The following is a 26,132-nucleotide window of genomic DNA, read 5'->3' on the forward strand; positions in this document are numbered from 1 at the left end:
GCTTGAAGCCCAAGGTCGCTGGCTTGAGCAAGGGGTCACTGGCTCAGCTGGAGCTCCCCACCCCGGAGTCAACGCACAAATAAGAAAGCAATCAATGAACAACAAAGAATTGATGCTTCTCATCTCTCTCCCTTTCTGTCTGTCCCTATCTGTCCCTCTGTCTCTCTCTGTCACTATCTGTCTCACACACACACACACACACACTACTTGAAAAAGTCAAAAACTCCCCATCGGTCCATCAGTGAGTTGAAGATGGACTGACATGTTGGGGTCAGCTCCTCTCCCAGGACGCAGGAGAGCTGCCAGCCCTGTCCCGTGGGTCCCGGACAGGGAGGAAACCGAACAGGAACTGCCCAGGGACCCCGACCTTGCAGGCTGCCGGGTCTGCGGTGTTCCCAAGGAAGCGGCACTGAGGCCCGAGAATCGTTTTCTTAAAAATAAATACATGTTTTGCTTTTCCGTCTAAGTCACTCGGCGTGCCGGCAAATCAGCCGCGTGCTATTCTGAAGCTCCTCGTCATGGCCGTCATGGGAAAAAGCAGATTATCTTCATACAGCTCCCAGAAGACGGGAGACGGGAGCATCTCAGGAGCTGACGTCTTCACCCCAGAGCCTTGAACTTTCAGAGCCGACAGGAACCTGTTCGTACGTGATACCGGCATTGCTTTCCAGCCATTTATAGAAAAACGGAGCCACGGGCTTCCTCTCTACGCTGTTCCGCCCTTTCTCCGTCTTCACGGACAAAGGACTTGGGAGTCAAGTGGCACTAGCCCCCACAGTGATGTCTGAAGGGCCCCTGGTCACAGCGCTTGAGTGCCGCCGTGATGGGAACTCACACCAAACCAGCTTGAGGAAAAGCGGTGAGAGCGAGTGGGCACGTGTCAGGTACGGCTGGATCAAGGGGGCGAGTGATGTGATCAGGGCTCGGCCTGGAGCCAGCTTAGCAACCAGGACAGGACGGGCCCTTCCCAACCAGCAGGAAGGACTCTGAGTGTCCACCTTGGGTGGTACATTCATCCCCCTGACCTGGCCCTGGGCTGTGGGAATGACAGCTCCGTGTTCCAGGGGCAGCAGAGGTGAGGCCAGCCCTCCCAGACCACGAGGCTGGACCCTCAGGAGCGAGACCCCATGACCCAGTGGAAGAAACAGGCCTGCCTGGGGCAGGTGGGGGCCGGGCACGGGGTGCGCCTTCGCTGTGGGTCTGGACGAGCAAAACCAATAGAGGCGCCAGCGCCAGCCGTTCCTGGCCAGCTGCGCGGGGCGGCCCGCCGAGCAGACTCACGAGGGAGAGGAGCTCCCATCCGGAGGCCGGCCTGTTAAACAACAGTGACATTTGGAAAAAGATTACGGGAGCCAGTCCGGGAGCCAGACCGAACCGGAGGGCTGCTCCCTCAGGACCTGGGGCGGGAGGGAGAACAAACACACCCTGTACCTGCTCTGCCTGGGTCTGCATCCCTCGGATTGAGGGCTTGCGTGGGGGGGGGGGGGCGTGCTGGTTCAAAGAGCTCCCGCTGTGAAGGTCCCCAGAGCAGCGCTGGCACCCAGCACCCCGCGGACCCGCTCTGCCCTGAGGAGGGTGCAGTGGGGGGTGGGGGAGCATGGGTGTTCACCAGCGCTGGGGGCACCATTCCTGCGTCCTGTTTGCCCGCAGGCCCCTCGCTGCTGCCCGTTTATTCCAGGACACGTTTTACTGAAGCCGATGCTCCTGTCCCCCCAGGGATGACACTGTTCCGGGGACACAACCAGCACCCTCTGGGCGCGGACATGGGCTCCCCTCCCCACGGATGGATGGACAGTGTCTGCACAGCCCCCGCCCTGCCCAGGAGACGGCTTTCCCAGGGCTGAGCTGGAAGGAAGGTCCCTGCTTGGCCTGGAAGGCCGGTGGTCCTCCCTGTGCCCTCAGGGATGCCCACAGGCAGGGATGATTGTGACACCTTGTCCCTTCTGCCCTGCATTGGGCCTCCTGAGAGTGGGGTGTCTTTGCTCCCACCTCGCACTCACTGACCGAGAGAATACAGACCCCGAGGCTGTGGCCCCTGGGCACTTGCTGGACCCAGATGAGGAGCTGTGGAAGGTCAGCCGTTCCAGAGGAGCCCGTCTGACCCTCTCGGCCTCGCCCCACCCCAGCCATCTTGCGGTGGAGACGGCACCTCGGAACCTGCAGGCCACCCGGCCTGCAGCCGCCGCCTCTGCAGGACCCCTCCCTCCCTCCTCTCTGCCCTGGTCACCTGCCCGCAGCCCCTCTGTCACCTGGCTTTGTTTCCCTTGAGACAAAAGTGTCGCCCTGAACGACAGAGCTCCAAGTCAAGAGTGACGAAACCGGCCCCCGTTCAGGGTGTTATTTTTGGAGCTCGTGTGGCATCACTAGAAGATGAGAGACGTTTGTCTATTTAAATCTTTCTAGGCAAGGAGAGCGGCTGCTTAGAAAGGGAGAGTGTCTGGAGAAGGCGCCCCGCCCGTGGCAGTCCTGTCTATGCAGACTCCGCCCTCCCCACCACAGCCCCACCCCGGAGCGAAGAAGTCCAACAGCCAAAGGCAGAGACGACACCTCTCCTGACCTTCCCAGAGGGGCCACCCGGCAAAGACTCACAGGAAAGGCGCCAGGGTGGGAAGGGGACTCCCCGCAGCCCAGGTCCCCTCTCCGGGCCCCCTCGCCTCCCGCGCGCGCACACACACACACACACACACACACACCAGTCACGGGCACATGCCCACCCTGGACCCTGCTGTCCACAGGGCGGACGTGCTATCAAATCCAAGAACACACCATCCCCGCCTTCCCAACAACGGGCAGATGAGTAACACTAGCTACTAAGCGTGACCCTTCCGCCACCCGCGCGTGCGCAGTGGGCTCATCAGCGGGCCGGGACCGCGGAGCCGCCAACCAGTCAATTTATAGGAGGCGTAGAGGCTCGGCTTCTCAGCGTGAGAACTGACAGGAGACCGCCTGGCCTCGGAAGCTGAACAGATGGGAGTGCGTGTTCTTCTGCGTGGAGTGCGCTGTGTGCGTGTTTGTCTTTTCTCCAAGAGCCAGTCTGCAAGAGAAGATAGATGCCTGGGGTGGGGGCAGGGTTGCTACTTAGGGACCCTCCTTTTTTTTTTGTATTTTTCTGAAGTGAAAAGCAGGGAGAGGCAGAGAGACAGACTCCCACATGCGCCCGACCGGGATCCACCCAACATGCCCACCAGGGGGCGATGCTCTGCCCATCTGGGGCGTCGCTCTGTTGCAACCAGAGCCATTCTAGCGCCTGAGGCAGAGGCCATGGAGCCATCCTCAGCGCCTGGGCCAACTTTGTTCTAATGGAGCCTCGGCTGCGGGAAGGGAAGAGAGAGACAGAGAGGAAGGAGAGGGGGAAAGGTGGAGAAGCAGATGGGCGCTTCTCCTGTGTGCCCTGGCCGGGAATCGAACCTGGGACTTCCATATGCCTGGCCAATGCTCTACCACTGAGCAAACCAGCCAAGGCCCTTAGGGACCCTCTTTCCAGCGTGACCTGACCCGGGGGGAAGGGAGTTGGGGATGGGGGGAGGGGAATGAAAGGGAAGGCAGTGGCCTGGGGGCTGTGGGAAGGGGGGGGTTGCTTGGTGGGTTTCCAACCTGGTGCAGAGACTGTCCCTGTGCAACTTCAAAGGAAACCCTGACGAACCCCCCTTGGGTAGGCAGAAGCCAGAAATGAGTGTCGAGGTGACGTGTCTCCAAAAACAAATGTCAGGGAATGGGTCTGCATGGACACATTTTTGGAAATTGGATTTTCTTTTTCTTTAGGAGATGATCTGTCAAACACACATCATTTCCACCCAAACACCAGCTTTCCCGGTGTGTCTCTCTCTCTGCTGGCATCTGCAAGGCCTGGACGGAGTGAAGTTCACACGTGCTCAGCCCCACCCAGCTTGTCCCCGCCCCTTCCTGCTGGAGTGGCAGAAGCCGCCCCCTCCTAAGCCAGTGGTGGTCAACCTGGTCCCTCCCACCCCCTAGTGGTGGTCAGCCTGGTCCCTCCCGCCCCTAGCGGGCGCTCCAGCTTTTATGGTGGGCAGTAGCAGAGCAACCAAAGTATAAATAAAAAGATAGATTTGCCTGACCAGGCGGTGGCGCAGTGGATAGACCGTCAGACTAGGATGCCGAGGACCCAGGTTCAAGACCCCGAGGTCGCCAGCTTGAGCACGGGCTCATCTGCTTTGAGCAAGGCTCACCAGCTTGAGCCCAAGGTCATTGGCTCGAGCAAGGGGGTCACTTGGTCTGCTGTAGCCCCTTGGTCAAGGTACATATGAGAAATCAATCAATGAACAACTAAGGAACCGCAACGAAGAACTGATGTTTCTCATCTCTCTCCCTTCCTGTCTGTCTGTCCCTATCTGTCCCTATCTCTGACTCTGTCTCTGCCCCCCCCCCAAAAAAAAAAAAAAAAAAAGATAGATTTAACTATAGTAAGTTGTTTTCATAAAGTACTTGGTAAGTGATTATTATTATATGCTTTCACTTGCTGTAACTCTGCTTTATAAATTTTATAAAATAAAATTACTTCCTATTTTATAAATCACCGTGACTGTGGAACCGGTGGGCGGTTAGAAAATTTTACTACTAACAGAGATACAGAAGTGGGCGGCAGGTATAAAAAGGTTGACTACCCCTGTCCTAAGTGGTCTGCTCGGCGAATCTGGGGAAGGGCCCCGGTGAGAGTGCTTGGATGGGGAGGAGAAGGGGCCGTGCTTCCTTCCCCTGGGGAGAACTGAGGTGACCATGGCATCCCTGTGGTCTGTCCCCTCTTCCCCGGCCACCACACTCATTACTTTGTCATCAGGAAATAGCCTATTTTTATTTTATTTTTTATATTTTTTTATTTTTATTTTTTAGATTTTATTTATTCATTTTTAGAGAGAGAGAGAGAGGAGAGAGAGAAGGGAGGGAGGAGCAGGAAGCATCAACTCCCATATGTGCCTTGACGGGGCAAGCCCAGGGTTTTGAACCGGTGAGCTCAGCGTTCCAGGTCGAGGCTTTATCCACTGCGCCACCGCGGGTCAGGCTGCACTCATTACTTTGGAAGGCGGGGTTCCCCGAGGGACCAGCCCCTGGTCGGCCTCCACAGGGACCCTGCGGTACTCGGGAACTAAAAGCTACGCCCGTGCTCGCTGGCCTCTCCGTCCCCCCCCCCCCCCCGACAGCCCCAGCCCTCCCGCCCTCACACCTCTCACTCCCCGCCCTGACACTCTCCCATGCAGTGGACGGCAGGGTTCTGGAGGATGTCTGCGTCGGCTGGCGCTGGCCACACTCACTAATGCAGGACAGGTGGTCGGTCGGAGGGAGGGGAAGCCCTGAGCAGAGGGCGGGGCATGCCTCTCTGCTCTTCCCCGCTGGGCCCTTCCCCTCCGGCTCACGATGAGGCAAGCCCACGGGGTCAAGCTGGCATTCACGGAGCAGTGACCCTCTGTGGCGTGAGCTCACGCACCTGTCACCAGGCACTCGCAGCAACCTAGCAACACAGGACCGCGTCGTCTGCATTTGACAGACAAGGAAACTGAAAGTCATTTACCTTCCCCTGGAGCCCGCGACCCGGGTATGGTGGACGCGGGGCTCAAAGCCACAGCCGAGCCAGCCCCCCCTCTCCTGCAGCCCTGTCCCTCGCGGGCGGCCACACCCTGTCCGTCTTCTGGTTTCTTCCCAGCGAACGCGGTTCACGTTTCCGGATGACAGACAGCAGATGGGACTGAGAATGTGAGGGACGCGGATGTGATCACTGAGGCTCCGGGGGGACCCTGGACTGGGCCCTGATGTGGTGTGGCAGGGCAGCGCCCCGGAGGTGGGGTGGGGTGGAGTAGCCACTGGGGGGGGGGGGAGAGGAGCTGTGCCTCCCCCTCTGGCCGGCTGATGCTGGAGCACGTTCACATTTGTACATGTGTGGATCTATTTTTAAATCCCCCTCGGAATACTGTACATTCTGGAACATGTACAATTTCCACGGCTGCTGGTGGGAAAACCGCCAGCTAAACGCTACAAATGATGCACATGGCCTGTGCTGAGTGTCGCAGTAAACCCCCCACACTCCCCCACCCCCACTTCCGGGCCTGCCTGCAGCCTGGTAGGAAACATAGTAACAATACTGCGTTCTCAGTCCCTGGGCTTTGGGGCCACTTTGCTCGGCAGCAATAAATAAATAGGTAACTGGTACAGGTATGGTTGCAAACATATTTTTTTTCCACTTGGGAAGAAGTCGTCTGGGCAGCAAGGGTTGCCCAGTGGTGGAGTGGAGACCAGAGGAAAGCAAGGGAACCCAGGATGCTGTGACTCTAAGAACTAGCTGAGTTCCTGCAGCCAGAGAAGGAGAGAGCCTCTCACAACCGCTGGACGGCCAACCCCCCCCCCCCCGCAGCGGCAGGTCCAGGGGCTGCAGGGAGGGGCACAGGCCCTCTGTCTCGGGTTCCTCGCCAATGCCCTCTGCATCTGGAAGCCTGTTGAAAAATGACAGTGAGGCCCTGGCCGGTTGGCTCAGTGGTAGAGTGTCGGCCTGGCGTGCAGAAGTCCCGGGTTCGATTCCCGGCCAGGGCACACAGGAGAGGCGCCCATCTGCTTCTCCACCCTCCCCCTCTCCTTCCTCTCTGTCTCTCTCTTCCCCTCCTGCAGCCAAGGCTCCATTGGAGCAAAAGATGACCTGGGCGCTGAGGATGGCTCTGTGGCCTCTGCCTCAGGTGCTAGAATGGCTCTGGTTGCGACAGAGCGACGCCCCGGATGGGCAGAGCATCGCCCCCTGGTGGGCGTGCCGAGTGGATCCCGGTCGGGCGCATGTGGGAGTCTGTCTGACTGCCTCCCCGTTTCCAGCTTCAGAAAAATACAAATTAATTAATTAATTAATTAATTAATTTAAAAAAGAAAAATGACAGTGGACATTGCCCATTTCAGCTGTGGGTTCTGTGGTCTTGTCTCGTCCTCTGGTTCAGATAAGTCCACGGAGACTCAACAAAGTGCAGGCTGAGGCTAACACAGCAGCTGACCGAGGGCCCTGGCCCTGCCACCTCGCCAGCATCTTGTCCCTTTGGCGACTCTTGGCCTGACCTCCGCCCGCCCCAGGGGACAGGGAAGAGTGCCCCGCTCAGCGGCCGGGACCCCAGGTGGTTTACATTGCACAGAGACTGCGCGATGCTGGTGCCATGCCAGGCACGCCCTTCCAACCAGAATTCCTGCCTCACTCAAGGAATGAGACCCCTCGTGAATGCATCTTGACCTTCGCTGCCCACCAGCAGGCCAGGTCCTGCCACACACGGCATCTGGAGTTTTGGGGTCGGGCAGCAGACCCCCCCCCCCAGGCTCTCCAGCTGGCCACAGAGCCCTGTTCCCCTAAAGCCCTCGAAGGGCCGATTTTACACTGGTCACCAACGACCACACCTCTCCGGATCAGCCCCCTCCCCCCACTGAGGTTGAACAACGTGGATTTGGTGTCCTGGCTGCGTACCATCTGGGGCTCTGGGTGCACAGAAGAGCCATCCGCAGCCAGCCGCCCAGGGGCCCTTTGCAGAGCAAGGCTCCCAGGTGACATTTCCCAGGTGGTTTAAAGCAAACGCCTTGTCATAACGTTGGTGCTCAGTTGCCTTCTGTGATTTTTCTAAGCTCGAAGGGAAACCTTTGAAGAGAAACCCAGCTTAGCAGAAAGGTCAGGGGTTTGCAAACCAAACAGGGAGAGGAGGTGGGCGGGCGGGACTGTGTTTCCCCTGGCGGTGTCATCCTGAGCCCGCACAGCTACTGGTCCCGCACAGGGACAGGCTCCAGCGGCCACCAGCAGGCGCCTTCTTCCCCTGAAGGGGCTCCCGACAGAGAAGGGCGGACGGCACCCTGGCTGGTAAGACCCAAGTCTCCTGTGAGTCCTGGGACGGCAAGGAGCACCCCGTGGGTCTGCAGACATGCCTCCTTCCCTGAGGTGGACGCCCAGGTCTCAGCCCCGCGATGTCTTCGCTGGTGGATTTGTCTCCCAGAGAACGAACCCGGCCGAACCAGGTGCAGTGTGAAGGCGACCTCTGTTGGCCGGGGCACAGGCCGCTCTGGGCAGCGTTCTCTGCATAGCAGCTGGCTGGGCACCGGACTGTGTGCCCACACTGCGAGCTTCAGGAACGGCCTGGTCCCCGGGGGAACTTCCGTCCATTTAGGACAAAATCGAGGCACAGAGAAGCAGGAACACTCACCCAGAGGCACAGAGAAGCAGGAACACTCACTCACCCAGTGAAGGAGTAGGGCCCAGTTTGAGCCAGTGGGTCCCGGGTCCCCGCTGTGGTGGCTTCTGGCAGGGGGACAGGCTGGTGTGCCCCTGGTGTGCCCATCTGGGCTAAACGGTTAAGCACGTGATTTACACGCGCTCACACTCCCGGTGGGAACACAGGGTTTCGTGGGACAAGCAAGCCCAGAGCCAGCTGAAAACAGTAGTAACTTCGGACCTCAGGCTGGGCATCAAATAGCCAGTGAGCCTAAACTTACCCTCCTGGGCGGAGCGGGGACGGGGCCCTGAGCTGGGTGGGGCTTCCTCGAGGCCTCGCCCCCTTTCCTTAACCGCCCTCGCCCCTTGCGCCCCGATTTTTCTCAGCCCACCCTGTTTTCTGTTCCCAGTACCGCCGGTGCAGCCGCCAGCCCGTGCAGGGACAGGGCCCGGGCCTGAGACGGTGACTCCAGAGCGCGCTCCCAGACCCTGCCCTGCACGGGCTTTCAGGGCGACTCCTGATGAGCGAATCCAGGCAGCGATGAGGCGGCCACAGTGCCCGCTTCCACCCGCAGGGGCCACCCCCGGGAGCCGGGTGCAGGAACCCAGCTGCGTGGGGGTGGGGGTGGGGGAGGGAGGGGTTGCTTTGTCCCCAGCTCCCCGCCCCCCTCATCCACCCCACCTAGCTGGGCTGGAGTCCTGTGGCCCCCAGCTGCTGGCACCGTGCAGGCAGGCGCCCCAGGAGCCAGAGGCGGCCCCGCCGTCCCCGCAGGAAGTCCTGCGTTGCCCCCCCTGGCCCCCGCTGAGCGAGCCACAGTCGAGGAGGTGGAGAGGAGGAGGCAGCTCCCTTCCTGGGGGCGTGAAAGTCGGGAAGACCGGGACCGGAGGGCGGTTGCCCCGGGGAGGGTGCCGATATCTCTACGCACCTGCTGGAGTTCAGTTCTCTGGGGCGCTCACCGCAGGCGGCATTGCCCCTGGGAGCGCGCGGGGCCGAACGGCAGCCCGGCACCCGGCGGGGCGGGGCGGGGCGGGGACAGCGGCTGGGGCCGCCTCCGCCCCGCTCCAGCGCCCCCCAGGCTGGGCGCGCCGCCCCGCCGCCAAGCTCAGTCGAGGCGCGGAGCCCCGGAGGGCGCGGGCGCGGCGAGAAGTGTGCGGGGCAGGAGTGCGCGGGGAGCGGGGGCGAGGGAGTGAGCGCGCCGGGCGGCGGTACGTGCGCTCCACCAGCGCCACGGGCTCGCCCGGCAGCCCGAGCCGCCCGGGAGAAGCCGAGGAACCTCGCGGTCGGGAGACCCGAGGAAGCCGGGGTCGGAGCGGAGCCGGAGGGAACCCGCAGCTCCCAGCCGGGAGTCGGAGGAGGAGCAGCGCCCCGAGCCCCAGGTGAGCGCAGACCTCGTGCGCTCCGGGGTGGCGCGGTCCGGGTCGAGCACTCCCGGGCCGAGAGCGCGCCCCTTTGCTCCTCGTGCCCTCCCCTCGCGTTTCCTCGGCCCTCTTCGGGCCCGAGAGGCTCCCACCCTCCGGATTTCAATCGCGGAGGCGCTCGCTGGAGCCGCGGACCCGGACCAGCGCGGCACCCCGCCCAGCGCGCCCACCATGCGCCTCAACATCTCAGCGCCGGGCTCCCGGGGCGCCGACCCCTTCCCGTTGCCGCCGTCGTCGGGGCTGGAGGCGGTTCTGCTGGCCCCGAACTTCGACAATGGCTCGGGCAACGCGTCGGAGCTCCGGCCCGCGTCGCCCACAAGCGATCTGGACGTGAACACGGACATCTACTCCAAGGTGCTGGTGACTGCCGTGTACCTGGCGCTGTTCGTGGTGGGCACGGTGGGCAACTCGGTGACGGCGTTCACGCTGGCGCGCAAGAAGTCGCTGCAGAGCCTGCAGAGCACCGTGCACTTCCACCTGGGCAGCCTGGCCCTGTCCGACCTGCTCATCCTGCTGCTGGCCATGCCCACCGAGCTGTACAACTTCATCTGGGTGCACCACCCCTGGGCCTTGGGCGACGCCGGCTGCCGGGGCTACTACTTCCTCCGGGACGCCTGCACCTACGCCACGGCCCTCAACGTGGCCAGCCTGAGCGTGGAGCGCTTCCTGGCCATCTGCCACCCCTTCAAGGCCAAGAGCCTTATGTCCTGCAGCCGCACCAAGAAGTTCATCAGCGCCATCTGGCTGGCGGCCGGCCTGCTGGCCGTGCCCATGCTCTTCACCATGGGCCTGCAGAACCGCAGCGCCGACGGCCAGCACCCCGGCGGCCTGGTGTGCACGCCCATCGTGGGCACTGCCACCATCAAGGTGGTCATCCAGGTGAGCAGCCTCTTCCGGGGGGGTGGGGTGGGGAGCGAGGGCTGGGATAGAAACGGGGGTCTCACCTGGGGCCAAGGTTGCTAGGCAGCCCCGTCAGGAAAAAACCCTAATGCGTCTCTTTCCTTCACCCCCCCAAAGTCGGGTCCTGTCTGCGTACCACGGGATTCAGGGAGCTGGAGAAACGGCCCTGAGAAATGTTACTCCGGGGAAGCTGGGGAGAGGATGGGGGGAGGGCAGGGGCCCGGGGGGCAGCCGACCCCCATCGTCCCGCCTTTCACGCTGGGGTTGCCAGGTCTCAGCCCTTTATCAAAGGGGGCAGGAACCTCAGGTCGTGACCTCCCTGGGGGCCCCAGAGCAGCCTCGCTGCCTCTAGATTCCCTGAGCTGTCAGATAAACTTGTGTGCTGGCCACGCAGTCTTCCTGAAGAGAGTCCTTTTCCTGGACTTCTCAAATAGCCTCGTGTCCCCAGAAGGCTGGGTCTGCCTCCTCCACAGCAGACGCCCCTGGGCTGCTGCCCCGGGCTTCCTGGCTGCCCTGCCCCACACTCGGGAGACTGGGCAAGCATGGCGCTTGGTTTAGCCTGAGTTTCTTCACCTGTGTGATGAGCACTCAGGGCTCTGATCTCAGCGGGCAGAGGGCTGGGGGGTGGGGACTGGAAGGGCCAGCAGGCTCCTGGTGCAGAGAAAAGGGTCGGAGCACTGTCATTGATGTTGGTGGTGGTGACCATGTCGTCCCTGCTGGGAAGATCCTGAGGTGTCTGGGCGTGGTGGCAGGTGGGGGGGGGAGGGCTGTGAGGTGAACAAGACCATACCCCAGCAGCCAGGTGCCCTCCGAAGGTCTGAGCAAAGTGCCACGGAAAACCAGCTGAGACCCCACCTTGGCAATGGGCTTGAAGGAGGGGCCTAGCGGGGTGGGAGATCACCCCCCTTCCCCCAACAGAAGGCTTGTCAGGCAGGGACCACAGCCATGGTGGTGCGGGGAGGGATCGGGAAGGCCAAGGGGCAGAGGGTCCACTGTCCCTGTCTCGCTGTCCTCTCAGGCCCGAGTCGGACCTGTCTCCCAGGCGTGTGGCTGTGCATCTGAAGCCCAGGGGGCCGCGTGCGGGGTGAGGGCAGCAGAGGGGGCCGCAGGTGCTGTTGTCTGCACATCAGTCCCTGGGCGATGGCCGTGTGGGCCCACTCATGCTGCGGGTCCCCCTCGCCTGCGCCGAGGACTTGTGGCTGCAGATGTCCCTGTGTGGACAGCCCCCTTTCCCCAGTAGCCACACGGACCAGGGATGAGTCAAGACAAGGCTGACTCGCCACATTCCCTGTGCGAGAAGCACACAGCCCCACGCAGGGTGAACCCAGTGGGAGCCACCCTTCCCCTTCTGTGGGTTCCCATTTTCTTCCCCGAGAGGTCTTTGACCGGCTGTGCCCCGGGGCCTCTCCCAGTCAGTGTTGGGGGAACCGAGGGGCAGCAGCAGCCATGCCACCTGCCCTTGAAGGTGAAACGTGGCAGGTTCAGGTCAGCAACTCGCTGCCCACCCAGGGGATGTCTCCACACAGACCCCCAGGGCTCGGCCATCATCAGAACCAGAGCGGAGGGAGCACAGCTCCCCCCCCCCCAGGAAGCATCCTCTTCTGCTTTCCCCTGGACCCTCAGTCAGTCCCACAGATCAGACACCTCACTGGCATCTCTCCAACCTCCCGAAGGGCCATTCCTCTGAGTCCTGGGGCCACAGGCTGTGACACCGGCAGCCTGGGGCACGCCCTGGCCACTTGTCACTCAGTGATGGTCTGCTGAGCGTTGACGACTCTCATCTGAGCCCACAGGTGCGAACATTTGCGAGCTTCCATTTTTCCTTAAGGGCCTCAGCTGTGCACAGACGGGCCGCTTAGGAGACGCTGGTCCATCCGAGTCTGACAGCCCCCACAGGGCTGCCACAGCTGGCTGCTCCCTGCGCTGGGACAATGTCCCTTGCAGGGACGTGGCCTTGGGATGCCGCCTGCCTCTCTTCTGTGCCCCCATCTGCCCTCTCAGGAGAGGTTTCTGGGGGAAGGGGCTATGATGTTCCTGCTTGGCCTTCCTGACCACTTACTTGACTGGTCTGGGCAAACTTCCACTGTTTTCCAAGTGACATCTGGCCCGAGAGGTGCTAGGTGCCTGCATCCATGCGTCTCCCTCTCGTCCTCCGTGTGTGGAGATGTCGGCCAGTCCCATGGTCCCCCTGTTCCACCACCGCCACACAGTGGGTCCCTCCCGGGTGCTTGCAAACAGGTCCTATTTAGAAATGAGGTGGCTTGGCGGGCAGATGTCTGAGCCACTTTGAATAATCCTGGGCTTTTCCTGGGCGTAGCCACGGCTGAGCGGCGATGGTGGGGGAGACAGAGCTGCCCCCCGGCCAGCAAGGGCTCCAGCCCCCGGCCGGGTCAGCACGGTGACTGCTGCACTTCCTGGTCTAGTCTTCCCCGCACCCACCCCAGCCCCCATCCTTCCAAACAGACTGCTGGTCACAGGGCCGATTGCAGAAGTGGGTGGCACTGCGTGGGTGGCCAGCCGCGTGCTGGTCCCGTGAGGAAGTTCCTCGGAGGGCGTCTCCGGACCGTCCACCCAGGCGTCCCCGAGCTGCTCACCGTCCACGCGTGGCCCTGCCCCCGTGGGCTGAGTGAGTCGCGCTGAGTCCCCTGCGGTTCCGGCCAGTCCCTGTGCTCTGACCTTGGCTGTGTGACAGGTCCGGGCTTCCGGAGGGGCAGGGCCCCGTGTTGGGTCACACCGTGGCTCTCCACTGCGCAGCTATGGGCGGGGAAGGCAGTGAGCTCAGACGGGCAGACGCCTGGGGAGTCTGCACATCCCACTCAGGCCCGACCTGGCCAGGTGCTGTCCAGCCTCTGGCAGCCTGTGAGACCTGCTGTGGAGCTGCTGCTGAGGGCTGGCCCTTTTCCAGGGCCTGGGGCTTCGCAGCAGGTCCATGCTGGTGCCTCTCCTGGGCCCCTCTCTCATCATCTGCCTTTGCAGAAAACCTCTGTCAGATTCAGTGCAAACGACATGCCCCTCACTGAGAGGTGGGCCAGAATGCACAAGGGTCCCTGGGCGGGGTGCCCCTCCCCTGGGGGGAGCTGAGAGTGTCCCACGAGGGGCTCATGACCCACACCCACCTGCTTGAAGGCCACTGACACCTTGGCCCAAAGCAGCACCAAGGGTTCGTTAGAGTCTGACATGGTTCTGCAGAAGCAGAGGCAGCAAGACAAGACCTGTCTCCACAGAGGGGAGAAAATCGGTTCCCATGAAATCAGGCCATCGATCTCCCCCCACGGGTCTCTGCCCTGCGCCACCAGCAGCGGCCGGCGGCCTCCCCCCACGGGTCTCTGCCCTGCGCCACCAGCAGCGGCCGGCGGCCTCCCCCCACGGGTCTCTGCCCTGCGCCACCAGCAGCGGCCGGCGGCCTCCCCCCACAGGTCTCTGCCCTGCACCACCAGCAGCGGCCAGCGACCTCCCCCCACGGGTCTCTGCCCTGCGCCACCAGCAGCGGCCGGCGGCCTCCCCCCACGGGTCTCTGCCCTGCGCCACCAGCAGCGGCCAGGGGCCTCCCCCCACGGGTCTCTGCCCTGCACCACCAGCAGCGGCCATCAATCTCCCCCCACAGGTCTCTGCCCTGAGCCACCAGCAGCGGCCATCGATCTCCTCCCACGGGTCTCTGCCCTGCGCCACCAGCAGCGGCCGGCGGCCTCCCCCCACGGGTCTCTGCCCTGCGCCACCAGCAGCGGCCAGGGGCCTCCCCCCACAGGTCTCTGCCCTGCGCCACCAGCAGCGGCCGGCGGCCTCCCCCCACGGGTCTCTGCCCTGCGCCACCAGCAGCGGCCGGCGGCCTCCCCCCACGGGTCTCTGCCCTGCACCACCAGCAGCGGCCGGCGGCCTCCCCCCACGGGTCTCTGCCCTGCGCCACCAGCAGCGGCCGGCGGCCTCCTCCCTGCGCGGCACCCCAAGAGCACCCCGTCTATCTCCCTGTTCGCTCCCCTCCTGTGCCAATTGAAGGGCATTTGTTTCCAGGCGTGAGCTGTAAGTTTGCACACGCAGGGTGAGCGTACAGTGTGAGCGTACAGTGTGAGCGTACAGTGTCATTTATCCTGAGCAGAGACAGGAGTCAAGATGGCTGGGACGTACGGTGAACTCAGTGCTGGGGTCACAGAGATTTTCTTCTCTGCTGTCTTCTAGAATCTTTATGGCTTTACGTCTTATATTTTAGGTTTAGGATCCTTTTTTTTTTTTTAGGCAAGAGAGACAGGGAGGGAGAGAGATGAGAAGCATCAATTCTTTGTTGCAGCACCTTAGTTGTTCATTGATTGCTTTTTCATATGTGCCTTGACCGGGGGCTACAGCAGAGCAAGTGACCCCTTGCTCAATCCAGTGACCTTGGGCTCAATCCAGTGACCTTGGGCTCAAGCCAGCGACTTTGGGCTCAAGCCAGTGACCTTTGGGCTCAAGCCAGTGCCCATGGGGTCATGTCTATGATCCCACGCTCAAGCCAGCGACCCTGCGCTCAAGCCCGATGAGCCCACGCTCAGTCCAGAGACCTTGGGGTTTCGAACCTGGGTCCTCTGCATCCCAGGATGACACTCTACCCACTGCGCCACCGCCTGGGCAGGCAGGATCCATTTTGAGTTAATTTTTCTACAGGGTGTGAACTATGAGTACCTTTTTTTTTTTTTCATTTTTCTGAAGCTGGAAACAGGGAGAGACAGTCAGACAGACTCCCGCATGCGCCCGACCGGGATCCACCCGGCACGCCCACCAGGGGCGACGCTCTGCCCACCAGGGGGCGATGCTCTGCCCATCCTGGGCGTCGCCATGTTGCAACCAGAGCCACTCCAGCGCCTGAGGCAGAGGCCACAGAGCCATCCCCAGCGCCCGGGCCATCTTTGCTCCAATGGAGCCTTGGCTGCGGGAGGGGAAGAGACAGAGAGGAAAGCGCGGCGGAGGGGTGGAGAAGCAAATGGGCGCTTCTCCTGTGTGCCCTGGCCGGGAATCGAACCCGGGTCCTCCGCACGCTAGGCCGACGCTCTACCGCTGAGCCAACCGGCCAGGGCTAGTACCTTTTTTTTTTTTTTTTTTTGCACAGAGATAATTACACGATCAGCGCCCCTTGTGAAAAGACAGGCTCCTCCCAGTGGACGTTTTCAGCACTTTAATCAAAAGTGAACTGCTCTCCTGTGTCCAGACTCACCCGTTCCTCTCGTCACTGTCTAAACTGTCCCCAGGGTTGATTCCCGTAGTCCTGTAGTCCTTCGAGGACCATGAGTCCTCCAACTTCCTTCTGCTTTCCCAAACCGCTCGGCTGTCCTGGGCCCTTCGCTTCCTGTGCCAGTTTTAGAATCAGCTTTTCAATCCACGCGTGCAAGAGGCCGGCAGCGCTTCCGACCGGGCCGTGCTAACCTCTGGGCCCACCGGCAGCGGTTCCGACCGGGCCGTGCTAGCCTCTGGGCCCACCGGCAGCGGTTCCGACTGGGCCGTGCTGACCTCTGGGCCCACCGGCAGCGGTTCCGACTGGGCCGTGCTGACCTCTGGGCCCACAGGCAGCGGTTCCGACTGGGCCGTGCTAACCTCTGGGCCCATAGGCAGCGGTTCCGACTGGGCCGTGCTGACCTCTGGGCCCACCGGCAGCGGTTCCGACCGGGCCGTGCTGACCTCTGGGCCCACAGGCAGCGGTTCCGACTGGGCCGTGCTGACCTCTGGGCCCACCGGCAGCGGTTTCAACCGGGCCGTGCTGACCTCTGGGCCCACAGGCAGCGGTTCCGACCGGGCCGTGCTGACCTCTGGGCCCACCGGCAGCGGTTCCGACCAGGCTGACCTCTGGGCCCACTGGTTCCGACTGGGCCGTGCTGACCTCTGGGCCCACAGGCAGCGGTTCCGACTGGGCCGTGCTGACCTCTGGGCCCATAGGCAGTGGTTCCGACTGGGCCGTGCTGACCTCCGGGCCCACCGGCAGCGGTTCCGACTGGGCCGTGCTAACCTCTCAGTCCACCGGCAGCGGTTCCGACTGGGCCGTGCTGACCTCTCAGTCCACAGGCAGCGGTTCCGACTGGGCCGTGCTAACCTCTGGGCCCACGTGGGAGACACGGTGTCTAACGCGGAGCCTGTGACCCACGAGGTCAGGCCGGCGCTCTGTGTGCTCGGCCCCTTCCATTGATCCGATCAGACGTTGCCCCGTGCGGAGCCTACGTGTGCATAAACCCCTTTGTGTGATTCCCGTGGTGGACGCTGCCCCGTGCGGAGCCTACGTGTGCATAAACCCCTTTGTGTGATTCCCGCGATGGCTGCTCTCGCCGTGGACACACATCCTGGAGCTTCCAAGGCCCAGCGTCCCCGTGCAGGCTGGATACTCCCCCCCACACACACACACACACCTTCCCTCGCTGTTCTCGTGGTCGACTGACCCCCCCCTGCTTAATGGAGTCCCCCTTTTCTATTTCTTTGCAAACCTAGGGGTCTTATTAATACTGACGTTGCGAGTGGCATGTTGAAGAGGCTGTGGGTCTGTTGTCTTTCCCTGAGGAGTGAGCACTCTTGGTCTAGCCGCCCGGTCCGTGGCAGACCGGTCTCTTGACCTTGGGCAGACTCGGTTTTGCTCCTCAGGGGTGCAGCCCCCTGGACAGCCAGGCCCTTCTGTCCTGTGAGGGCTCCTCTGTGGATTAGTGTCGCTTTGACGTAGGCTTCCACGGGGTGGGGGGGGGAGGTATGGACTGTCCCCTCAGGGGTGAGCCTTACTCCTCAAATATGCACTTGCTGATGTCTCAGTGGGACACTCGGGGTGCTAGTGAAGCCTCTCCCCTCCAGCAGCCCTCCCCAAAGCCTTTCAAGGTTCCGTCCGTGCACACAACCCTGCCAGCCCACAACCAGAGGCGAGCCCCTCACAGGCTTGTGAACACCCCCCTGTCCCACAGGGGTCCCCTTCCAGTGCCTCGCTGTACGGGTTCAAGCCAAGCCCGGTCTCCCATCTCTGCCCCCCTCAGCTAGAATAGCCAAGCTCTACCAATACCCCAGCTCCTAACGTCACAGTGGGACACATGTCCCCAAGAAGAGAAAGGGGTGACTGTGGGGCTCACTGCATGCGTCCCCTGCCCTCGGGGGCCACAGTCCCGCAAGGCGGCTTGTCTGTAGTCTGGAAACAGCGCCTGATACGTTCTGCGTGGTGGAACAGCTGTTTATACAGGAGACACTGTCCAGGACCCCAAGAGGGAGTCTTGCTGTGGATTCTTAAACACTGCCCACTTTCAAAAATATTCGAGGTAGTTTATGGTAGGAGACTGGTTCAAAGGAATTATTAAAACAATGTTGCAAAAAAGGATACAGAACAAGAAACACTGTCACCCCCAGGAACAAAGCAGAAGGTAGCCAGCCCCAGTGTTTGGGTTAAATCTTAGACTGAGACTTAAGAAAAAGAACAACATTGTTTACACTGAAACATTTTTTTAGTGCATCCTCTGTTAAAAGGTGTATTTATTGTACATTCCAGCCACTCTCCCTGGACCTGGTTCATGGTTACGAGCGTTTTTCAGACAGCTTTGTGTTCTTGTAACTCAAGAACAGCCCCGAGCTTTGCAGAGTCCTGGGCTGGGAGGGAGGGAGCCCCTTTCAGGGATTGTTAGGTTGTGACTGCTCTGGGTGGCAGCAGGCGCGGAATGCCAAGTCTGGAGCGTAATTCTCCGGTTGTTTGGCAGGCCCACAAAGCCTCTGGCTCCTGCGGGTCAGCAGAGAACGAGAGTTTGTCTGGGTCATGTCATTTGGGAGACCTGTGTGTCGGGCCATCCAGGACCTGCTGGTCTGGGGCCAAGCTCAAGGACTGGCTGGGCTGTGAGTCAGTCGGCCTGGGCTGCGTGCCCAACAGGATGTGCTCGGTCGGAAGCCGCTGTCAAAGGGTCAGTAATTTATCCCCTGGATGAGGGAGAAGCGATTGCCTCTGTACTGACCACTCCTCCTGGGACCTTCAGATCTGGGTTCACCTGCCTCTCCCGTCGCCGTCGGTTACTTCTAGGAGCACTTCACAGAGAGGGATCCCCAGGAGGGGGCAGGGGTCCAGCCTGGGGACCCTCTCGAACACACCGCCTGGAGACACCACCCCCTCTGGACCCTCCTCGGTGTGGGGAGCCTCGTAACTTCCCCTGTGTATTCCCCCCACTCCAGCCGTGGGCCTGGGGCGGCAGGACCAGCCCACAGGGAAGCACTCGGCTTGCAGTGAGCTTGTTCTGCTGGCTGCCAGGGGGCCTGCCCATCTTCCCGTGACGGCGGGTCAGAAGCACAGGCACCAGCCATCAAGGCTGGGGACAGAATAGGGAGCCTGTGAGCAGCGGCTCGGGCCGCTGAGTCTGGCCACCCTGTGCCCATCTGACTTGGGCAGGAGGCAGGAGGGAGGGAGGCCACCCAGAGGCCCCTCTGTGGGCACGGGCTGGCACCCTGACTGACTCATTCCAGACTCTGCTCAGCCCCGGGGCCCCTTTGGTGGAGGTGGACTGTCCTCTCTGAAAGCTTGAGCCACGCCAGGGGACATCTGCTCCCCTCCACGCTGTGTGGAGTTTGGAGGAGGAGGGACAGGTTTGCAAAAGCACCCGGCAGCCGCAGTGAGCTGCTGAATGGACACTTGAATGGTGATCCGGGGTCAGAAAGGGCTGCAGCCGAAGCAGCTTTTCTGAACCAGGAGGTGCCTCTGAGGCCCCCACCCCTCAGGCCCACCTGCAGACTAGACGTGGACGATGGCGGAGTGCTTAAACAAGGTCAACCGTCTTGTGCTTCCTGCAATCCATCGTCCTGACAGCTGGTTCAAAGGACCCCAGACCCAGAAACACTCAGAAAACTTCATGCAGCACCCAGGGTGGAATTTCTTAATTTTTCCGAAGCTGGAAACGGGGAGAGACAGTCAGACAGACTCCCGCATGCGCCCGACAGGGATCCACCCGGCACGCCCACCAGGGGCGACGCTCTGCCCACCAGGGGGCGATGCTCTGCCCATCCTGGGCGTCGCCATGTTGCAACCAGAGCCACTCTAGCGCCTGGGGCAGAGGCCAAGGAGCCATCCCCAGCGCCCGGGCCATCTTTGCTCCAATGGAGCCTCGGCTGCGGGAAGGGAAGAGAGAGACAGAGAGGAAGGGGGGGGGGTGGAGAAACAGATGGGTGCCTCTCCTATGTGCCCTGGCCGGGAATCGAACCCTGGTCCCCCGCACGCCAGGCCGACACTTTACCGCTGAGCCAACCGGCTAGGGCCAGGTCCTTGTGTTTTGAAAACCTTCTCACCCCAAACACCTTTGGTCATTCAGGACACTGGAAACTATAGGGGTCTCTTGAGCAGACATACTAGTAGCCTGGGGTTGTGGTCACAAAGCCTTGTCCCTGCCCCAGGTCTGACCAGACAGCCAGACAGGGGCCAACAAGGAGCTCTCCTCTGGCCTGGGACCTACCACATTCCACTGAGACTCGGCCGGGACAGCAGCCCTGGGACTCACGCCCCTGACCACCATCCCGCAGCCAAGGGGGGGTGCCTCCATGGGGGACATTTAACGCATTTAGAACCTATTTCAGCCCTTCCTGGTGGGACCTCCTATTGAGTTCTAGAAATTCTTCCCTGACCTTTTAAACTACTTCACAGAAGAGATGGGACACCCTTGGTTCGCCGCCTCTCCCCAGAATTGTGAGCTGGGGTCACGCCTCGGGAGCCACAGTGAAAAGCAAAGCACGGATGTGCCAGGAATCAGACATGCGTCTCTGGGGGAGCCCCGGTTTCCAGGGGCCAGAGACCCGGCCACAGCTGTCTGGGAACATCCTCTTCCTTCGCCAATAAATTAAACTCACTTTCATTTCTCCTGTCCTGCGGAAATGGCTACAGTCAGAGAGGACGGGCTCTTGATGACCAAGACCGGGGAGGAGCCTGACTCTGTGGAACCCCTCGCTCTGCATTCATATTCCACCTGTAAAAAGGGACCGGTGTCCCCGCCTCCTGCACGCGGTGGTCCCAGGAGACCCCAGTGCTCCCGGGCAGGGTGGGCCTTTAACACAGGAAAACGCTTCACAAGCACAGACAGTTTTCTTCATCACAGTTACCGATCAGGTTCCAAGCGGTGCCATCATCTACCAATACCAGGGCACCGAAAACACAGAATCAGGACGCCTGCTTGTCACCTCACGGCATGGGAGGCTGCAGGGGCCGTGAGACGCTCGGGGTCCACGTGTGTCACTGCCGCCAGTGCTTTGAATGTGACACCGTCCGCATAGGGGGTTTCTTGGAAGCCAGCGGGCCGCGCCGTGCCTGCCTCTGTCTGTCCCCGGAGTCTGGTTGGGACACTAGCTACCCCGAGGGCTGGGGGAAGCATAGAAGGAGTGGGCTTAGCCTCTGCTGTGCTCATGGGTCCTAAAGCCTCCAGGTGCCCCTGGATGGGGAAACGTTCTTTCTCTGAAACCAGCTCAGGTCACACCAGTGCCTACCCCACCCCCCGTGCCAGGGTCAGGTGCAGACCCCACAAACTTGTCACTGCATGTGGTGGGCTCTGCACTCTGCCCCAGCCTCAGATCCCCCGTCAAGATGGCAGTATGGGGTGGGGTGGGGTAGGGGGTGGGGAGGCAGATCTGGCAGAGGGAGCCAGTTTCAATGAGGCTTGGCCAGGAGTTTGCTGGGAATAGGCGGGTTTAAGTGTCAGAGTGCAGTGTGTTGCAAACAGCTTGTCTCTGCCACCAAAAATAAACAAGGCTGTCACCGCCTGGGACAGCGGCTTCCTTCCCCAAGATGGACCGTCCAGCAGGAGGGTCTGGGGCCCACGTCTGCGCTTGGCGAAGGCTGCAGGCGCTCAGCAGGAGCGGCTCTGACGGGTGTCCCCGTGGATGACCACCGGGCGGCCGAACAACCGTGCGGGCGGGTGGCACAGACAGGGCAGCCAGACGTGAACTCCACAAGAACTCGCGTCCAAGGTGGCTGGAGGGAGAGCCTTGGGCTGGACGTCGTGGGCCCTGGGACAGTGTTGGGCGGATAAAATGTATTATGCTCACTTTGTTAAAGATGCCGTCGCCCAGGTGATATTAATGTGCGTTGGAGGCTGGCAGGATCATTGTAGCCTGGGGCTTGGTTTTGGGATTAAGCCTTTCCTACCCTTTTTGGTGTAAGGTGGTACAATCCTATCATGCCTCAGAGAAGTGACTTTGTATTAAGAGACTTCCCTATTATGTATATTGGATTAAGGGTTTGGATTTCTACACTATAAAATGGGAACGGAGCGGGAGTTTGGCCCTTGGTTCCTGAGGTTAGCATGAGAGAGCGGAGAGAGTAGAGCCAGCAGCTAAAGGAGGCCACGTGGAGGAGGCCAGGAGAAGCAGCCAAGATGGCGGAGTGCTGAGTGAGATGCCAGTTTGTGTAGAGTTTGTATCTGGGATAAGGATGCAGATGGGGAACTAGGAGAAGAAGGCTGGTGAGCTAGAAACCTTTGATTCTAGGAAACTCGGATAAGTCAGTGGCTTTGTGAGCACTGAGTATGACTGGGTTTTGGAGCCCAGTGTGTATTTTTACTTGCCCGCCGGGTGCAAGGTAGGATTAAAGGCTATGGCCCATCAGTTTTTGGCTCCTTTGTTTCTTTACCGACTGTCCGAATCCAATGCGAACCTGCATGGGCCGGGCTGCTGTGATAGTGGCCCTGGCCACGGCTGCTGGCTTTACAGACAGTCGTCATCGTCTCTGGCCCACAAGCTTTTACAGCAGACGGCCCCTGCGTTGTGAGGATTCGCGCAGACAGAGCAGGCGGGGGCCGCATCCTGCTCAGCCTGTGCCCCTCGACCCAGGGCGGGACCTAGGTCTGCCGGAGCCCCTTGAGGCCAGTGTGGAGCTGAGGGAGGGGCGAGGAGCTGGGAGAGGGGCGTGGAGCTGAGGGAGGGGCGAGGAGCTGAGGGAGGGGCGAGGAGCTGAGGGAGGGGCGAGGAGCTGAGGGAGGGGCGAGGAGCTGAGGGAGGGGCGTGGAGCTGAGGGAGGGGCGAGGAGCTGAGGGAGGGGCGAGGAGCTGAGGGAGGGGCGTGGAGCTGAGGGAGGGGCGAGGAGCTGAGGGAGGGGCGTGGAGCTGAGGGAGGGGCGAGGAGCTGAGGGAGGGGCGTGGAGCTGAGGGAGGGGCGAGGAGCTGAGGGAGGGGCGAGGAGCTGAGGGAGGGGCGAGGAGCTGGGAGAGGGGGCCCTGGGCCTGGGCCACCTCCGATTGAAGATGAGTCCCCTCCCTGCTCCCCACTCCCTGTCTTCAGTTCCCTGACTCGTCTCCGCTCCCGCCCTCTCTCCTCTCGTGGGGCCGCGGTGGCCTGAGGACAATGCTGACATCTGGGCGGGGCAGTGGTCAGACTTGTCACATCATGGCGGAGGGCGCGGGGCCACAGCCGGCTGCATCCCGTCCCAGGAACCATTAAGACAAACCCTCGCTGCCGCCCTATCTCGTGTCATGAATATTCATAGTCATGAATATTCATGCAGGTATGAGACTTGCAGATTCTGGTGATTTAAATGTCGTAAACAGTGTGCGAACGTGTTTTCAGGGAGAAGATCTGTCAGAGAAAATGAACCTTGATCACCAGTCATAACAGGGAGACCGCACCCCTGGTCCCAGCGAGGCCGCCCCATGCTCCTCCCCACGATCGTCCTTCAAGGTCATGGCTCTGGGGGCTCAGAAACTAGCACCAGCTGGGCACAGGCGGGGTCACGGCCTCCCCTGTGGTGGAAGCAGTGGTCCCCTGGTGCAGCCTTGCCCCCCCTCACCATGGTCTGCGAGTGCAGACCCCCCCCCCACACACACACACACACACAGGGGAGTCAGGTCAGGATCCATTCTAGCTTTCCAGGTCGGGTGGAAAGTTCTAGAAAACGCTGGGCTTCAGCAGACAATGCTCAGGGCTCTTCGACCCGACCTGAAGGGGGGGTCGCTGGGAAAAGCAGTGCGTGGTGGTGGTCCGTCCCACTTCTTTTTTTTTTTTTTAATTTTATTTATTCATTTTTTACAGAGACAGAGAGTGACTCAGAGAGTGGGATAGATAGGGACAGACAGACAGGAACGGAGAGAGATGAGAAGCATCAATCATTAGATTTTCATTGCGCGTTGCAACACCTTAGTTGTTCATTGATTGCTTTCTCATATGTGCCTTGACTGCGGGCCTTCAGCAGACCGAGTAACCCCTTGCTGGAGCCAGCGACGACCTTAGGTTCAAGCTGGTGAGCTTTTGTTCACCCCAGATGAGCCTGCGCTCAAGCTGGCGACCTCGGGGTCTCGAACCTGGGTCCTCTGCATCCCAGTCCGACGCTCTATCCACTGCGCCACCACCTGGTCAGGCCCATCCCACTTCTTGGGACGGGAGAGAGAGAGAGATGGAGAGGGCGAGGGAGGGGACACCTCCCTCTGATGGTCCCCTCACGACTTCCGTCTCAGCTGCGGAGGCAGAAGGTTCCCAGCAGGGTGGGCAGACCGGCGCGAGGAGTCATCCCTGTGCAGAACACGGGCGTGATCGGTGCCCCGTCTCAGGGAGGCGGGTGGCTCCGATCCCTGGGCGGCCGCATCGGCTACACTGTTTCCAGGCGTTGGTGATACGGCTGCCAGAAAGTTCTACATCTCACTCGCGGTTAGCGCGCTGTGTGCGTCGGGCTGGGCTGCGGGGGACGCCGCCTCCGGGGAAGGAGGGCGCCGGGCTGCGTGCGCACGGGCGCGCGCGGGGTTTCCTGCGTGTGCGGTTGGTGGTTGCGCAGAGCCAGCCCCCCTGCGGTTCAGGTTAGGCGCCCTGGGTTGAGACAGCATATCCTTCCCTTTGCCAGCTGCTTTTTTTTTTTTTTTGTATTTTTCTGAAGCTGGAAACGGGGAGAGACAGTCAGACAGACTCCCGCATGCGCCCGACCGGGATCCACCCGGCACGCCCACCAGGGCAACGCTCTGCCCACCAGGGGGCGATGCTCTGCCGCGACCAGAGCCACTCTAGCGCCTGGGGCAGAGGCCAAGGAGCCATCCTCAGCGCCCGGGCCATCTTTGCTCCAATGGAGCCTCGGCTGCGGGAGGGGAAGAGAGAGGCAGAGAGGAAAGGGGGGGTGGGGGTGGAGAAGCAAATGGGCGCTTCTCCTATGTGCCCTGGCCGGGAATCGAACCCGGGTCCCCCGCACGCCAGGTCAACGCTCTACCGCTGAGCCAACCAGCCAGGGCCTACCAGCTGCTTTGACTGTGTGTGTGTGTCCCCCAAATTCATGTGTTGAAATCTAAGCCCCCATGTGATGGTGAGTGGAGAGAGGACCTTGGGAAGGTGATGAGGTCATGGGGGTGCATTCCCCATGATGAGGTCGGAGAGCCCCCGGCCCTCCTTCTGCACCAGAACCTGTTCCCGCCAGCACCCCGATCTGGGATTTCCCCTCCAGCGCGGTGAGGAAGGGGTGTCTGTTGTCTGAGAGTCACTGTGTCCCGGGCGCTTTGTTAGAACGCGGGAGCTGAGACAGCAGCCGTTCATTCATGTATTCATCCACACAGTATCTGAGTGACAGGCTCTGTTCCCTGGCAGCCAACTGTGCGGTGTGCGTGTAGGGAGGAGGGAGAGCCAGCAACCAGGAGAACAAACCTGCACCCTCGGAACGAAAGGGGACAGTGGCCAACCCGCCCGGCCTCTCCCGCGTGCTCAGGTGACAGCTGGCTCTCTGGGCCCGGGCAGGGACGGGCAGCAGTGCCAGGCGCTGAGGAGCCTGCCCGGCTGTGCCAGCGAGGTCAGCCTGTCCCCACATGGTCCTGGCTTCCCGGCCAGTCCCATTCACAGGTCTGCAAACTGCCCCGATTTCAGGACCTCGGTGGCGGAAGGGGCGGGGAGCCCGCAGGAGCCCGGAGTGAATCCCTCATTTGCTTTTCTCAAAGGCTGCCGGGCGGCTGGGCCAGATTGTGGCTCTCTCCAACAAAAAAAACCCAGCGGGACGGGCTCGCAGTGCTCCGCATCTGACAAATGAACCAATTATGTCTTTGTGACAAACCGTTATTAGGAGGGAGATTACATTCCTTCCGTGGGTGTTGGAACGGTGCAGATGGGAGTGGCCCTGGGACAGGATCAGACAGACGCCTGGCTGGGGGGGGGGGGGACAGCCTCCCCGCCCACCCCCCAAAGCCCGCACCCTCCAAAGCCGGAGCTGGTGGCTGAGGGCCAGGAGCAAGCCCGTCGCCTGCAAGGCTGCCCTCTCTGCTGAGGGTGGGGTCTTCTGGGTGGACCAGCCCCCTCCCACCCCCTTTTTGTATAGGCAGGAAATGACAAGGACCAGGACGCTGGCCCACCTTCCTCCTCACTCCAGGTCTAGAAACACGGTGCTCTGGGCCCCGCCCCCACGGTGACCCGTCCCGAAAGCAGGTGCGCAGAGGACGGCGGCTGGGATCCGTTGGCCTTGTGTCTCGTGGAAGCCTGTCACAGGGCGGAGAGAAGCATGACCTTTACGTGACGTGTGTGTTGTGCCCAGGACGTGCCCAGGGGCGATGCTGGCACCATGCGGGCCCTCTAGCTCTACCTGTCTGTCTGTCCCTCTTCCCTTCCAACTCATTCTGTCCCGTGAGCCCGGCACAGCCAGGCTCACCGGCACCATGGGGGCTGAGTGGGGGAGGGGGCCGTCGTTTCCGTCGGGCTTGCTCCTCATCACAGCCGTTCCTGGGAGAAGCCTCCAGGAGGGGGTGTGAGCTGAA

The 26,132-nt window shown here is 61.4% G+C and overlaps 1 protein-coding gene across 1 annotated transcript in view; it reads left to right on the top strand.

Annotated features, from left to right (window-relative positions):
* Positions 1–9,350: 9,350 nt before the first annotated feature.
* NTSR1 (neurotensin receptor 1) overlaps positions 9,351–26,132 on the top strand; it is a 29,140-nt gene continuing 12,358 nt past the window's right edge. Inside the window, exon 1 of the mRNA XM_066386352.1 lies at positions 9,351–10,468. Coding sequence (XP_066242449.1) covers positions 9,761–10,468 — 708 coding nt within the window. The 5' untranslated portion in view covers positions 9,351–9,760. The remainder of the gene's footprint in view (positions 10,469–26,132) is intronic.

Source organism: Saccopteryx leptura, chromosome 5 (assembly GCF_036850995.1).
Source record: "Saccopteryx leptura isolate mSacLep1 chromosome 5, mSacLep1_pri_phased_curated, whole genome shotgun sequence".
NCBI classification, from domain to species: domain Eukaryota; kingdom Metazoa; phylum Chordata; class Mammalia; order Chiroptera; family Emballonuridae; genus Saccopteryx; species Saccopteryx leptura.